Consider the following 15,928-nt stretch of genomic DNA (forward strand, 5'->3'; position numbering starts at 1 on the left):
TCTATTGATCAAGTTGGGAAAAAATGACATCTTAACTATATTGAGTCCTCCTATCCACGAACATGGGATGTCCTTATTTATTTAGATTTTCTTTGATCTCTTTCATGAGTGTTGTAGTTTTTCTCATATAGATCTTGTACATAATGTAACCAGTGGTTAAAAAACAATTGATCCGAGATGGCGAAGGTGACTCAATTAAATATGAAACAGTAGTTATAGACCCTGAAATCAATTGTGTCAAAGTTGATGGGGAGAAAAGTTGTGAGCAATGTGGCTTATGATACAAGAAAGAGGGTGGCTCTGTTCCTGTTAGAGCTGGACCTGTGACATTTGCAAGTTAATGCACAGCATAGTAGCTCTGGAGACATTTGGGCTAGGAAAGGGGACTATTCAGCTGAAGCAGCTTAGTCTCAAATAACACTTGTCTCAAGGTGACATTAATATAATACAATCTTGCAAACCAAGATATCAACATAATATGATATAATATTGTATATTATTTATACAATGATATTAATCATTGTATATGCTGATATACAATGATATTAATATAATACAATCTTGCAAACCAAAGCCCTTTGGTAACCTGGGCTTGAGAAGATGGTTTACTTTTTAGGTAGAATGATCAAACTACGATTCAGTTTTTGTTAAACACTAGAAGGCCCAAAGCACCAATCTAATGAAAAATACACAAAAATGATGAGAATAACACCAAATGTTGGGAGTGGAGAAGAGAACACCACAACGTGCTGGTGTAAATTCTTCATCAGGTTATGCTTGCTTATTTATATTCAACCCACGTTAGGGTCTAACTTTTGGAGTAAAAGGTAGTGTTGAAGGAAGGAGACTCTCAGGTCATTCCTATGGAAGAGTTCACCGTGTGCCTCACTGGTGACATCCACTCTACAGGACACCTCATATTCTTTCTGCTGCTGCTGTTGATATTTATACATCCCATGACCTGACATAGATGAGCAGTGATCTCTTTAACCATCTCGTACCTAATGGAGAAAAAGTGTCTTATGCCCAAATCTGAAGTCTATAGAGAGTAAAAATTGAGAAGACTGACCCTATCTCACTACCAGATAAAGAATCCAGCAGAATTCCAAGACTGAATTCATCTAGAAACTGCAACCTGGCAAAGACTTTGGATACCAGTGATAGATTCCTGAGGCAGATGACCTTTGGAGGGATGGCTCAGATAGATTTTCTGTTGTGAGTGAAGTGCTTGGTTCTCATTAGTACTCTTAAAGTTGGGAAAGAGACGCAGGGCAAACGGCACTATCCTATGTGCCATTTGTTGAATGTGGAAGATCTGGGGGTGAGTGGTGCTTTGACGGTGCCTACAAAGAATGCATCAAGCCCAATCTTGTGCAAATATTAGCGGGCATGCCGATATTTATTCTTGATGGACATGAACTCCTCTAGCATAGCAGACCCAACTGTACTAAAGCTTGTTGGCTCTGGTGATTGAAGCTGGATTGGAAACAAACTTTGTATTAAAAAAATTTGTTAAAAAATTTTTAATTGTGGTAGAACACACATAAAATGTATCATCCTAACCATTTTTAAGCATACAGATCAGTATTAAGTATATTCACACTGTGGTGCAACGGACACAACAGACCTCTTTCATCTGGTAAAACAGAAACTCTGTACCCATCAAACAATTCCCCATTCCCTCTCCCCCATCCCCTGGCAACCACCATTCCACGTTCTTTCCCTATGAATTTGACTATTCTGGTTACTTCATATAAATGGAATCATACAGTTTTTTTCTCTGGCTCAATTTCACTTAACATAATGGCCTCAAGTTTCATCCATGTTGTAGCCTGTGTCAGAATGTCCTTCCTTTTTAAGGCTGAATAATCTTCTGTTGTACGGATTTACCACACTTTGTTTATCCACTCATCTGCTGAGGGACACATTGGTTGCTTCTACCTGTTGGCTATTCTAAATACTGCTAGGAACTGAACGTACAAATCTCTTAGAGACCCCGATTTCAGTTCTTTGGGATATACACCTACAAGTAGAACTGCTGGATTGTGTGGTAATTGTATTTTTAACTTTTTGAGGAACTACCGTACTAGAGCTTTCTGTCATGGCTGCACCATTTTACGTTCCCACCAACAGTGCACAATAGTTACAATTCCTTCACATCTTCACCAACCCTTGTTATTTTCTGTTGTGTTTTGTTTTGAAAGTAGCTACCCTGATGGATGGGAGGTAATGAAAAAAGGTTTTTAACACTAAATGCTGATATTCTAGTCCCCTCTGTCCTGTGGTGGAGTTCGTTGCTACTGCTGGGATCCTTAGAATGCAAGAGAGAGCCTGAAGAGGCGGCTGGATGAAGTCCACTGGAGTGGCCCTAGCAGCTCGGTATAAAGTTAGAGACCTCATGAGGCAAGAGTCTGGGCAGCTGCCAAAAAGCGGGGCCTCTGTTTCATAGCCCTGATCAAAAAAGGTGCTCCTGTAGGTGTGGTTTATTTGTGACGTATGAGTCAGTGTTTATAGCTGCGGATTTTCAATGCCCTTTTAGGGGGAACAAGGTATGTGGTGCATGGACTGCCTCCCATGACCCTATTTCTATGATATTGGTTTGTGTCTCCTTTACTGAAATTCAGTTGTAGGCAACGAAAAAGGTTTGCTAAAGAAGTACACATTTTGCATTATATTTGACTTTCTGCATATTTGAGATGATTGTTTCTGTTGCCTAGCACATGAATGACCACTTGGTTAGGTAGAGAATTCTTTGCAGAATGTCAGCATTTTTATGTAATCTTAGGCTGGCCTCTTCTGAACTGTGATGCCATGTTGTCCAGACTGGTATTTCTGCCCTGCGTAGCGAGGGCACTGTGGTTTAATGATAAGACTCGAGGTTCTGGGTTGGTCTTCCCACCTCGTCACCTTACTGTGGGCCCAAGTTATCTTGTGTCTGAACTGGGGTATGAGCAGCACCAATATCTTGGGGCCAGGGCGGGGATTCAAGCTTTTAATGCATGTTGTTAGGGGTATGGGTCCCAAATGATTGCTTCCTCTGCCTGCATACTTAATGGGCTTTTCCTTTACTTTAGAGATTAAGGAACCTCAGCAAGTGTATGTGTCTCAGGGCTTATTATTCTCTATTATAGTCCTTCCTGGAACATGGTGAACTGTTTGGATCTGCAGATTTGAGTCTTCCTTTATTTAACAAAACCTTTTTATATTCTCCCCTTAAGAGTATTTTCTATTCAGTTTGTTCTCTCCGCCAGGAACATCAGCATCCAAACGTTGGAGTGTTGCTGCCAGTCTCTGTTTCTGTCCCCGTGTCCCTGACTGCTCTGATCTGACCGTTCGTCTTCTCTTCTGCATGATGTATGAGTTTCTGAAGCCTGCGCTCCACGCCATTAATTTGGCTTCCTAAGGAATGTGTCACACTCTTTGCTCCTCGTAATGTGGTTCCCCATCCCCCCTTAACTTCTTTCCTTAGTTTTCCACCTCCTTTTCTGACTCATTATTTTATCTCCTCTTTGAGACAGTGTTTCATGGATTCTGTTTGCTTTACATTTTTGAGCCTCTAAAGCAGTTGCCTGAAGTTTCCTTTGGTTTTCTGGAAGAAGACTTTTTCCCAAATGAATACTTTTTTGGTCTTCTATATGCTATTGTCCAGTTCTTGATTTTGGGGGGCAGTATGTTTACATAGGTCTATAAAACTTGTCTGGAACCACAAAAGACCTTGAATAGCCAAAGCAATCTTGAGAAAGAAGGACAGACCTGGAGGATCACAGTCCTAGATTTCAAGACACACTACAAAGCTGTGGTCATCAAAACAGTAGGGTACTGGCACCAAAATAGAAAGGAGAGCCCAGACATAAATCCACACTTAAATCATTAATTAATCTATGATGAAGGAGGCAAGAATATACATGGGGAAAAGACACTCTCTTCAAAAAACAGCTCTGGGAAGACTGGACAGCTACAGGCAAAAGGATGAAACTGGACCATTTTCTTATACCATACACAAACATACAGTCAAAACGGACCAAAGACCTAACTGTGAGACCCCAAACCATTAAACTCCTAAAAGAGAACACAGGCAGTAATTTCTTTGGCATCAGCCATGAAACATTGCTCTAGACATGTCTCCTGAGGCAAGGGAAACAAAAAGCAAAAATAAACTGTTGGGACTACACCGAAATAAAAACCTTTTGCACAGGGAAGGAAACAATCCAAATAACTAAAAGGCAACATACTGAGTGGAGAAAGATATTTACAAACAATATATCTGATAAAGGGTTAGTATCTACAATATATAAAGAACTTACACAACTCAACACCAAAAACCCCCAGTAATCCAATAAAAAAATGGGCAGAGGACCTAAAGAGCATTTTTCCAAAGAAGACATCCAGACGGCCAACAGACACATGAAAAGATGCCCAGCATCATTCATCATCAGGGAAATGCAAATCACAACGACAAAGAGAGATCAACTCACACCTGTCAGAATGGCTAGAATCAAAAAGACAAGAAACAACAGGTGTTGGTGAGGCTGTAGAGAAAAGGAACCCTTGTGCGCTGGTGGTGGGAATGCAAACTGGTGTAGCCACTGTGGAAAACAGTTTGAAGTTTCCTCAAAAAATTAAAAATAGACTTACCATATGATCCAGTAATTCTACTACTATTTACCCAAAGAGAACAAAAACATCAGTTTGAAAAGATGTATGCACCCTTATGTTTTGTTTGTTTGTTTTTTTAAAGATTTACTTATTTATCTGAGAGAGAGAGAAAGAAGGGGAAGGGTCAGAGAGAGGAGGGGAGAGAGAATCCCAAGCAGACTCATGATAAGTAGAGAGCTTGACATGGGGGTCGATCTCACGACCCTGCGATCATGACCTGAGCCAAAATCAAGAGTCGGATGCCCAACTGACTGAGCCACCCAAGTGTCCCTCTGTAGTGCTTTTTAAAAAGTAATGCTGCAAAATTGGAAATAAGGGAACTGTCCCAAGGATAGGAGACAGTGAAATAAATTATTGTACGGCAGGTGATGGAGGAAAGACATAGTAAAAATGACATTTTGGGAGAGTATTTACTGACCTGGACATGTCATCGCAATACACTATTCGGTGATAAGTCAGGTTGCAAAATGTAATCACCACAATTTTATAAAAAGAAAAACAGGCAAATGGCTAGATGGAAAAAACATGGAAATGTAGTGGTTAGAAATTATTTAAACTTTCTTCCTTATACTTTTATTTTCCAACATTCTCTAAAGTAAATGAGTACCATTTTTATGAACAGAGAAATAGCATTATTTTTAAAGCAGGAATTAAAGGCCTCGGAATACGGTGCCTAATTTCCTCGTCTCACTCGTAGCTTCTGGATGTTCTCTCTCCTTTACAAGCCTTACACACACTATATGCTTTGAGGTATATCCAACTTACTGTCATATATTTACGGTTTGAAAAAAATTCTCAACAGAAGAAGCAGAGTATATGTAAAACATATCTTCAGCACTTGCAAATTCAATTCTTGTGTCCTTGTGTTGTCTCTACAATATTTCTTTTTAAAGATTTTATTTATTTGACAGAGATCACAAGTAGGCACAGAGGCAGGCAGAGAGAGAGGAGGAAGCAGGCTCCCCGCTGAGCAGAGAGCCCGATGTGGGGCTCGATCCCAGGACCCTGAGACCATGACCTGAGCCGAAGGCAGAGGCTTTAACCCACTGAGCCACCCAGGTGCCCCTCTACAATATTTTTTGATCATGTGTTCTCTTTTCTTCTACTATTTATCTATCTATTAAAAGACTTTACTTATTTATTTGAGGAGGGGGAGGAACAGATAGAGAGGGACAAGCAGACTCTGTGCCGAGTGTGGAGCCCGATGAAGGGTTCAATCCCAGGACTGGAGCCAAAATTAAGAGTCAGACGCTCAACCGACGGAACCAGCCAGGTGTCCCTGATCGTGTGTTCTCTTCTCTTTTAAACACCAAATTACAAAACCTCAATGTCCGAGAGTAAATGTGAGTAATTCATTTTTTCCCTAAGGCTATTCTATTTCTTTTCAAACTGTTTTCTCCAAATTTTTCATAACTGTTAGGGAGAAGGATTGCGAGTCATTACTTGTCCCGATATGATCTCTTTTCTTCTATGTCAATGACTTCCCACACTTGTCTGCTTCTGCTGCTGCCTCTGGGGCTTTAGCTTGTCTTTTCTTTTTTTTTTTTTTAAATTTTATTTATTTACTTGACAGACAGAGATCGCAAGTAGGCAGAGAGGCAGGCAGAGAGAGAGAGGAAGGGAAGCAGGCTCCCCGCTGAGCAGAGAGCCCGATGCGGGGCTCGATCCCAGGACCCTGGGATCATGACCTGAGCCGAAGGCAGCGGCTTTAACCCACTCAGCCACCCAGTTGCCCCTGGGGCTTTAGCTTTTACAGCATTCATCAACTGACACTGTTCTTTCTGACCTCATTTCTTAGTCCATCAAATGCAAGATGATATAAAACAGGTTGATTTATCTGTTGGCAATCAGCATCTCAAGCCCGTGTTGACAAAATTAGTCTCAGCTGAATGGCAGCCCTATTAGGTAGGGATTGTTAGCTCATCCCACAGTGAGAGCAAATGAGCAACTGACAGAGAGAGAGAAAAAGAGAGAGAGAAAGAGAGAAAGAGAGACTGGGCATAGTCTCTTCGGCGAGTTTGTCAGCTGTTTCTGGTCCCAGCTGAGAGTTAGGTCTGCTTCAAGGTGTGTGTGGCTCTGAGGTCCGGCTGCGGCTGTGTATAAAGCCTCCCTCCTACGTCCCCCGCAAAATCTGGGACAAAGCTGACGTCGGCCCTGGGCTTCTGTGCAGATGATGTTTTGAGGGGACATTCAGGACTTCAAGACCAGAGTGAACATTTTGGCTACATTTTTCCCTCCACGAACTGCCCACACCTCTCTGAGTTCACCGTATTCCTTTCTCTTACCTTCACAACCCAAACACTGCTTCGTGCGGTTACTTTTTTCCTCTTCTCCCCCCTGGAGAGTCACCCCCTTTACTCTCAGGAGCAGCAGGCACCATCCCTCCCCTCCCTCCTTCCACACTGGACACTCTTCCAGTCACGGTAACTGCAAAGCCCAGAGGTGGGCTCTGTGGCGAGCTTCCTACCTTGCCAACCATGGTCCTTTCCTGCTTGGTGCCCGACACCTGTCCTGCCCGTGCGGTGCTCCGGCCCCCACCTGCCGGCCCCCATCTGCCGGCCCCCATCTGCCGGTCCCCATCCGGAGCCAGCTCCGTGCGACCCGTGCTTGTGATGATTTCTTCCACTGGAGCCTCCAGATGCCCCCCCGCAGGGTGCCTCCTGTCGCTCCGGGGCCCAGAGAGAGGTGGGACACACGCATCCTTCCCGTGCCACAGCCTGTCCTCGGCCCCCTCATTCCCATCACTTTTCGCACGAGTTCACTGAATTCTAGGAAGTGCCGCTCACCTCCGTCACGTGCCTTTCCTCTGTCACTGGCCCTCCAGGCTCCTCTCGTCCCTCCTCCTCTCCTGCACTGACCTCTCATCCATTCTGGAAAGGCCACTTCTCCCTGGTGACTTTCTTCCTCTTCCCTCCCTCCTCAAGGCCCTTACCGTGGTCAGTGCGGACTGTTCTTGACGGTGTCTCTGTCTCTCCAGATTCTGTTTCTGTGGTCTGGGTAACTGATAACAATATACACCTGCTTTTGCCAAGAGTTGCATCAAGTAGACTTTGCCCCCCAAAGCCCTGCTATGCCTCAAAACAAGAGATGTCTAAACACCTTTTGCATGAGCTTCGCACCCAGTAAGATGGCCATTATACAAAAAAGTAAGTGTTGGCGACGATGCGGAGATCCTGGGGGTGTCGCCATCATGGAAACCAGCGTGGCGGTTCCTCGGAAAGTTGCACAGAGAATTACTGTGTGGTCCTGCGCTCTCCCGTCTGGCTATATGCCCAAGAGGACGGAAACCGGGGACTCCACACACTCGCACGCCTTTGCTCACAGCAGGACTTTGACAAGAGCCCAAAGGCAGAAGCAGCCCGAGACGATGGGCACCGTCACCGGGGGAAGGGATCGGTGAGAGGTGGGACGTGCGACCGCATCTTCTCCAGCCGTGGCGAGGAAGGGCGCGCTGACAGACGCCGTGGTGTGGACGAACCCTGAAGACGCGCACCAAGTGGAGTGTGGACAGACGTTCACGATTCTTATAGGAACGAGTTTCCCAGAACAGTCAAGTTCACAGCGACAGAAAGGCTGGAGGCTGCCAGGGGCTGGGGGAGGGGGGCTGGGGGACAGCGCGTCTGCTGGAGGTCGGGACACGTTCTGGAGGGGGACGGCGGAGGGGACGGCGGAGGGGACGGCTGCACGATCCTCTGTGAACTTCACGCTACTGCACGCTTGCAGATGGTTCAAACGGCGAATTGCACGTTATGTGTATCTTAGCATATTTTTAAAAAAAATAAACAAATGTTCAAGGTTGGGTGAGCAAGGGGAGAAACCCTACATGTGACTGCGCGGCTACAGTGGGGGTGAGGTCCCTCGGGGCTACCTCTCTCGTCAGGAAGCTCTGGGTCCTCTGTGACCCATACCCGACAAGGCCATCGGCGGCCCCTCCCCAAATCCCCAGAGTCGGAGACACCTGCAGGGAGCCCGCTCCTGGGATCCGGCGGCCACATCTCCCTCACCCGTTGCCACAGGAAACAACCTTCCCTTCTGCTACCATCTAACGAGCTCGACTGAGTTGGTTTATGATTTCTCCTCATTCTTTTCGAGCCTGTGCATGGGCCTTTAGTGACTCTCGAAGAGCCCTTCACTGGGGGGACATCCGGTGACTGTCACAGGTGAGGGTGCTGGTGACTGTCACGGGTGAGGGGTGGTGGGTGACTGTCACGGGTGAGGGTGGTGGTGACTGTCATGGGTGAGGGTGGTGGTGACTGTCACGGGTGAGGGTGGTGGTGGCTGTCACGGGTGAGTGTGGTGGTGGCTGTCTTTGGTAAGTGTGGTGGTGAGGTGGTGACTGTCATGGGTGAGGGGTAGTGGGTGGTGGGTGACTGTCATGGGTGAGGGGTGGTGGTGATTGTCACAGGTGAGCATGTGGTGAGTGACTGTCAGGCATGAGGGTGATGACAATCACAGATGAAGGCGGTGGTAACTGTCACAGGTGAGGGTGATGGTGACTGTCACAGGTGAGGGTGGTGGTGGCTGTCACGGGTGAGGGTGGTGGTGGCTGTCTTGGGTAAGTGTGGTGGTGAGGTGGTGACTGTCATGGGTGAGGGGTAGTGGGTGGTGGGTGACTGTCATGGGTGAGGGGTGGTGGTGATTGTCACAGGTGAGCATGTGGTGAGTGACTGTCAGGCATGAGGGTGATGACAATCACAGATGAGGGCGGTGGTAACTGTCACAGGTGAGGGTGATGGTGACTGTCACAGGTGAGGGTGATGGTGACTGTCACGGGTGAGGGTGGTGGGTGACGGTCACGGGTGAGGGTGGTGGTGGCTGTCATAGGTGCGGATGGTGGTTGCTGTCACAGGTGAAGGTGGTGGTGACTATCACACGTGTAATTTAAATAAATTATACAGAATTTATCTTCCTGGTTAGACTCCAGCCATGAGAGCTGTCCCATGACCAAGGCCGGCGCCCACCGTCTTTCCAGCCTCTGGCCGTGGAGCTGGACCGTTGGGCTCTAGCGTCTTTCTCCCTAGTGTCTCCCACACGGCCTCGCTGAGTCTGCACCCGCTTCCTGGTGTGTCTGCCTCTCTGATCCAGCTCCGCGCACGGCTCCCGTCTACACCTCTCTCCGCGCCTCTGCCCGCACCCCCGGCTGCCTAAAGCGGCCCCCACCCCGCACGACCCGCAGCTCTTCCGGCAAGTCCAGCTGCCCCAAATGAGCCAGGCCCAGCTCGCGCAAGCCTTCCCTGCCCCTCGGGTACCACCTCTGAACCAACTACCAGCTCCCGGCTCTGCCGCGCCTTCTCTGAGCTCGAGGAGGGGGCCGCCCGGTGCATCCTCGACCGGCATCAGACCAGTGCAGAACGGGCGTGTTTGTCAGAAGAGCGAGTCCCCCCACCACCCTCATCCTCTCGGTGAACGTCTGTCCTGTGGATCTCATTCTTAGATCCATTTCTATACTAGTGGGGCTCTCTCTCCTTTACCTGTTTTTTTTTTTTTTTTAAGATTTCATTTATTCACTTGAGAGAGAGAGAGACCGTGCGCATGAGCATGGGGAGGGGCCAAGAGAGGGGGAGAACCAGACTCGCCGCTGAGCAGGGAGCCCGATGCGGGGCTCGATCCTGGGACTCCGGGATCATGACCTGAGCCGAAGACAGATGCTTAACTGACTGAGCCACCCAGGGGCCCCTCTCCCTCCGTTAGAATTGTTTGGTTCCTTGCTCTTTGCTCTAGCCTAGAGATGAAGGAGTGATGTCTAATTTGTAGCTGGTATCAGCACCTGCAACACAGAGGCACCGAACAGTACGGGCGCATTTATGTCCGCTTGTATCACGTCGTATTCCCCCCTCGCTTCATGTCTCACTGTGTCACTTTCTGTGCTCGTTTACTGCCTCCTTGGATAGCTCGAGCCCCAAAGCCTCAGTGTTCCCACAACTGTCCCGACAGAAGCAGGAGCTGGCGCTCTCTGGCCGTAATTCCAGCAGGAGGGGAGGTCTCAGTGCCAGGAACCTCGGGGAGGGACTGTCTGCTCTGCCAGCAGAAGGCTTTAGGGGTCACCCACTGTCCCCAGCAATTTGTCCTTTTTGAACCCCAGATGCCCGGACTGGTTCTGTGTGCCAGGGACCACTGGACTTGAGTTTCCTGGTGTCAGACTCCTGACAGCTGATGAACCCACACAGTATCCGAGAGCTCCAGGCTTTGCCTGGCCCCCTGCTGGCTTCTGAGTGGCATCTGGAGACTTTGGGTGGTTTCATCTTGCCTCGGCCCTCCCAGCGTAGAGGGATCTACACTCATCAGCGCAGTGAACGTGGTGAGAGGTGCCTGGCGCCTCTCTTCATTTTCCCCAAAGGGACGTCTGAAAACGTGGCCCACGGTTCAGTGCCTCCCTCCCAACAGCCCCTGTCAACATACCCAACATAGTCTAACCTCGAAGTCACTGCATCGGGCAGGAAAACGATGATGGATCTCACTGTCAGACCCTCTCGCTTACTGGCATGACAACAGAGCGAAATAGAGCTGAGAGGGATACGAGTCTATTTTTGGCAGCTCCTTACGGAATTCGTGCACACTGTGTATTCTGCATCATTTGAATCCTTGGGCACACTTGGAACTCGGAGGCAAACACTCATTTGTAAATGTTACAGCTGCCAAGGTTGGCTGGCGGCTCCGCTGGGTGACGAGTTAACTCTCACAAGGAAATGGGAGGAATGCTGGGAGCTGGGTTTGGCCAGCGGGGAAGGCTGGCTGGCGCGGGCTTACCTTGACCCTGTCCATACAGGCTTCCATCTTGAGCTGCTCTACAGCCTTCCTGGCTTGCGAGATGCTGGTGGTGCTGTTGTTGGACATGACTTCTTTCATTCTGCTGCCCCTGAAACAAGCGAAGTTGACGGGTTGGAAGGGGCTGACCCTCCTCGCCGTTCTCCCCTTTCCCACTGCCTACAGCTTCTCTGTCCCAGCCGGGGAGTGTTGGTGAGAAAACCCTCCCTCGACAAGGGAAAGACACGCTTCTCTAGAGTGATGGGAGTGAGACGCTCGATTGTCCAGATGGTCTCAACCGTGGGTAGACCAGATGGTCCCAGCGTTACTTCACTATTGCCATGACCGTAAGTAACACCTTAACTTTTGTGCAGTACTTTGTTGGTAATAAATCATTTTCTTACACATTTGTTCATTTACTCTTCTCGCAGCCCTGAAGGTTGGCAAAACATACTAACACACGTACTAACAAACTAAATTGTTTCGTAAGTAAAGAAGTGCAAACCTCAGAGAGGTTTTGCAAGCCAACAGCTAAAGTGCTCACGGCCAAGTTCTGTGGATCCTGAACCCAAACTCAAAGCTGGGAAGCCCGGCCAAGGGTTCTTTCCACAGTTTCACGTGGCCCTCTGGCAATCACTGTTCTAAGTACCCGTTTCCCCTGGAAACAACTGCTTTATTATTAATTTTAATTTGCTCTCATTCCAAAAACCTTACGGACTCTGTGCTGGGAGTTTGTTTTTAAGCATTAACACACATACAGACACACGCCCCTATCCCCAGCATAGATTTGTTTTTCTAGAAGAAGGAAGAAATTCCCCCGATCTGATTTGGAATGATGCCACACGACCAAGAAGAAACCTCTACAATGCTCACTGTCCCACAAGCGAGCGGCGATTCCCACATCGATTTCCACACAGATGCTGTGGTTTCAGGTGCCCCAGATAATGACCACGTAGTTTTATGTGGAAGGGGCCTGAGCTGAAGACGGGCCACACAGGTTGCTTCCAAACGGCTTCCAAAGGCACACAGGGAGGCGTGAAGAGGCCTGGCCGGCATGCTGGCGCCTATGGCACGTTCTGAGGGGTTTTGCACGTATGTGCTAACTCTGGTCCACGTGGGGCATGGCGGTGGCTTCATGTGTCCACGGGCAACTTTTCAAAAAGTAGAAGTTTCTTGTTATAAGATACAGATCAGCTGCCTAAATCAGAGTTTGACAAGTGTGTGCTCTTGTCTTGCTTGGAAACTTCTACTCAACAAGAAGAGGAGAATCGGGAGTAGCGGGGGCTTGGGGACCCGGCGAACAGCCATCCACACCGCACCGTGTAGAGACGTGCTGGTGTTTCTCCACGGTTTCAGGTCGGTGCGTGTCCCTGTGTGTGTCCACAAGCCCGAGGTGCCTGCCCTGGGCCTGTCCGTGCGTGTGTGGCTGTCCCCCTATGGATGTGTGTGTAAGTGTATCTGCGTGCCTGCGTGTCCACACAAGAGGAAGGAGGAGACACACACAGGGTTTCCAACCCTCTCCAGCTTGATGCACGCCAAAAAGGATCCGAAATTCATTGTCCTCAGATCCTGATCCTCCCTTCCCATTCCAGAGCTCGTCCTCTTTCCTCCAGACTTTGGGCTTTTGGGGGTTACGGAGGTCACCGAAGGGGGGCACAGGGATGGCTGAGAAGGCAGCTGCGGCCAGGGTCAGCGCGAGTGAAGAAAGAAGACACAGGGGAAGGGCCGGGGCTGGTGGGGGGGGGAGGGTCTCTGCGCCCTGAGTGTGTGGGGGTGGGGGTGGGGCGTGTACGAGGGAGCGGCGCATCTGCACAGGAACTTCCACCGGCAGAACTGGAGCCGCATAGACAGGGAGAGGCCATTGTCCTCCTCCCGCCCCCGGCCGGCGGCACCGAAAACACCGATCCCACCCACTTAGTTTCCCGTTCTTCCCCGTTGATGGAGAGGAGCACGTGGTCAACATACTCCGCTCTGCAGCGCGGAAGAGCTCTGGCTGACGGCTTCATGTTGGGGAAAGGCCCCACCGAGCCGTGTTTGGGTTCTCGCATCCCAAACACAGGATAAGCTGGCGGGGGCGGGGGCGGGGGCGGTGCTCCAGCACCAGAGACGCATGGACTCTTACCCCTGCCACGTCCTTGGTGTCCCCTCCAGACCAGGGGTGTCCACATCTCCAGTGTCACCTCAGAGCCTTCCTTGCTCACCCCCTTTCTCTTCCTCAGCCGCAAAGCACCACGTCCCTAGTGTCACCTAATGTCACAGTCACCTAGCGGACAACCCGACCCGTGGACACTCCCTCCCAAGACTCGTGTCCTTCCTGCCATGTGGATCCAACGTCCTCCCAGGGAAGGGCTGCAGAAAGCCCCCACGTGCCAGTACTGGTGCCCGTGACACACAGGCGGCCTTCCTGGGTCCTCGAGGCCAGCCACCATCCCATTCCCGGCCCCGGTCACCCCTTGTTTTCCCTCCTTGTTGGGGCACAAGAGGAGAAACCCCGTCTTTGGCTGCATTGACTGGGTCTTGCCATACTGGCCCCTGGGGACTGACCCAGGGCAAAGACAGGAGACACATGGGGCCACCTGCCCGGAGCTCCGAGCCGGATGGACCTTGGACAGTCCGCCTCTGAGCCTCAACACTGGGGAAACCGATTCTTCACGGCTGAGGCCCCGTCTTGCGGCCGGAAGCCCCTCTCCATCCAAGGCTGATACGGCACATGTGGTGGCCCGTCCCTCCTCAGGCTCCGCCCTCTCGCTCACCCCTCTTTCTCCTGGAATGTCGGTGTCCCTAGGTGCCCTCTCTTCGACATAGAGAAATATATTTATGTCTTTTCCATCACCTTCAAACAAATAGACAACAAGAGAGGAGAAAACCCTCACTCCCCTTCATTTCCACTCTTAAGGAAAAAGGGACAACGGCAGATGCCCACAGAGGACGGCTACGTAGCTCATGGCGGAGGCGCAAAAAGTAAGGCCGGAGAGCTCTCTTCCTGGGACACGGGATGACAAGCCTGTCCCACTCCATCTCTGTCTGCTGTGCGGCCCCTCGGTCCTGCCAGACCGCCTCACAGGATGCTGTTCCTCATGTTGTCCTCCGTGACCCTTACGGTTTCACGTCCTCGTGTTCATGGTCTCCCTCCAAGAGGCCAGTAAGCTTCCTCGCAGCACATGTACTCAGGACCTAGACTGGGACAACCGCCCCCGCCCCCCACACCTGGCCGTCTGCGGTTCACACGCTCCGGGGTGACCCCGGCACGGGCCGCAGGCGGAGAGCGGCGCCGGCTACAGATCACGTGTCCTCCTTTGTTCCTTTCGTTCGTCGCGTTACCTTGGTTCCATGCGTCTTCGGGACACGAAGGGGGTCCTTTAGAAGATTTGGTGGCGGTATGACTCTCTGGGGATCTTGCTAAACCACAGGTTTTGATGGAGCGGGTTGGGGGTGGTCCAAGCGTGTGCATGTCTACCCGGCTCCCGGCTGCTGCTGGTCCGTGGACCGGACATTGAGTAGCGCGGCTCGGAACGAATCCCCGGAGGTTACTACTGGAAGGGAACGCAGAGGTCCAGGTCCCGTCCCCTTACTTTTCACATGAGGAAACCTATTTGGGGAGATTAAATAACTTGACCTGGTTGAGCCTCTTCGTGGAAGTGGAAGGAAGCGCTTCCCGGTGCGGCTCCCCGCCTGCTGCCCCTCCCGGACCTCGTAAGGTGTTTGGGGCAGGATTAGGGTTTGTCCCCTGCCCCCTGGTCTATTCTGTTCTCCCGGGACAGACTCACCCGTCAAGTGAACTTGAACTTTGCCTCGCATGGGACTGAGATGGCAGGGGGCTTCCCCCGTGGGAGGCAACAAAACCCGGGGAGACCAGCCGGTGCTTCTGCCAACTGGAGCCGGCGGCAGCTGAGTCTCTTAAAGACGAGCCACGGGGGCGCTCGGGCCGCCCCCCACCCCGCCCGGGCCAGGCAGCTCTTAGTGTCCACCTGGATAACATCTCTGCCCTTTCGAGGCTGTCCAGACCCCGTTCCTGCATGAGAACCGGGGGCTGCTCTCCACATGCCTGTGTGTATGTGACTCTGTAGAGACAGAGCGGAGATGGAACGAAGCCAACGGGCACGCAGGCTGCCGGAGAACCACTGACTCGCTCTCGGCTTTGGAGAAGACGAGGCAGATGGGAAAGTGAGCCGACTGCAAGGGACAGAGGCCCTGTCACTGCCCCGGTCAGGGATCCTTTCCTCTCGGGTACACGGGCGACAGGTTTCGCAGGGAGAGTCTCTCGGGCTGCGTCCTACAGTGTGTAACTCAGGGTCTGGCGGGAGGCGGTGGGCAGCGCGAGGCGCACGCAGCTTGGTTTCCCGGTCAAGGTCTAGCAGCTCATGGAGACGGTTCGAGTCCCCTCCCCCAGGTCCCCCAGCGGGGGCACATCCATTCACATTCTAAGACAGGCTTCATAAGGGCCGGCCGTCTACTGTGGCAGGTGGAGAGGGGGACGGGATGGGGACAACCGCTAGAAGAAAGTGACAGTGGGAGGACGCGGCCCCAC

The 15,928-nt window shown here is 50.6% G+C and overlaps 1 protein-coding gene across 1 annotated transcript in view; it reads right to left on the reverse strand.

The window, feature by feature from the left end:
* GNG4 (G protein subunit gamma 4) overlaps positions 1-15,928 on the reverse strand; it is a 62,668-nt gene that overhangs the window by 15,128 nt on the left and 31,612 nt on the right. Inside the window, exon 3 of the mRNA XM_080823665.1 lies at positions 11,404-11,512. Within this exon, the coding sequence (XP_080679791.1) occupies positions 11,404-11,502 (99 nt within the window). The 5' untranslated portion in view covers positions 11,503-11,512. The remainder of the gene's footprint in view (positions 1-11,403; positions 11,513-15,928) is intronic.

Source organism: Martes martes (assembly GCF_963455335.1).
Source record: "Martes martes genome assembly, chromosome: 14".
NCBI lineage: Eukaryota > Metazoa > Chordata > Mammalia > Carnivora > Mustelidae > Martes > Martes martes.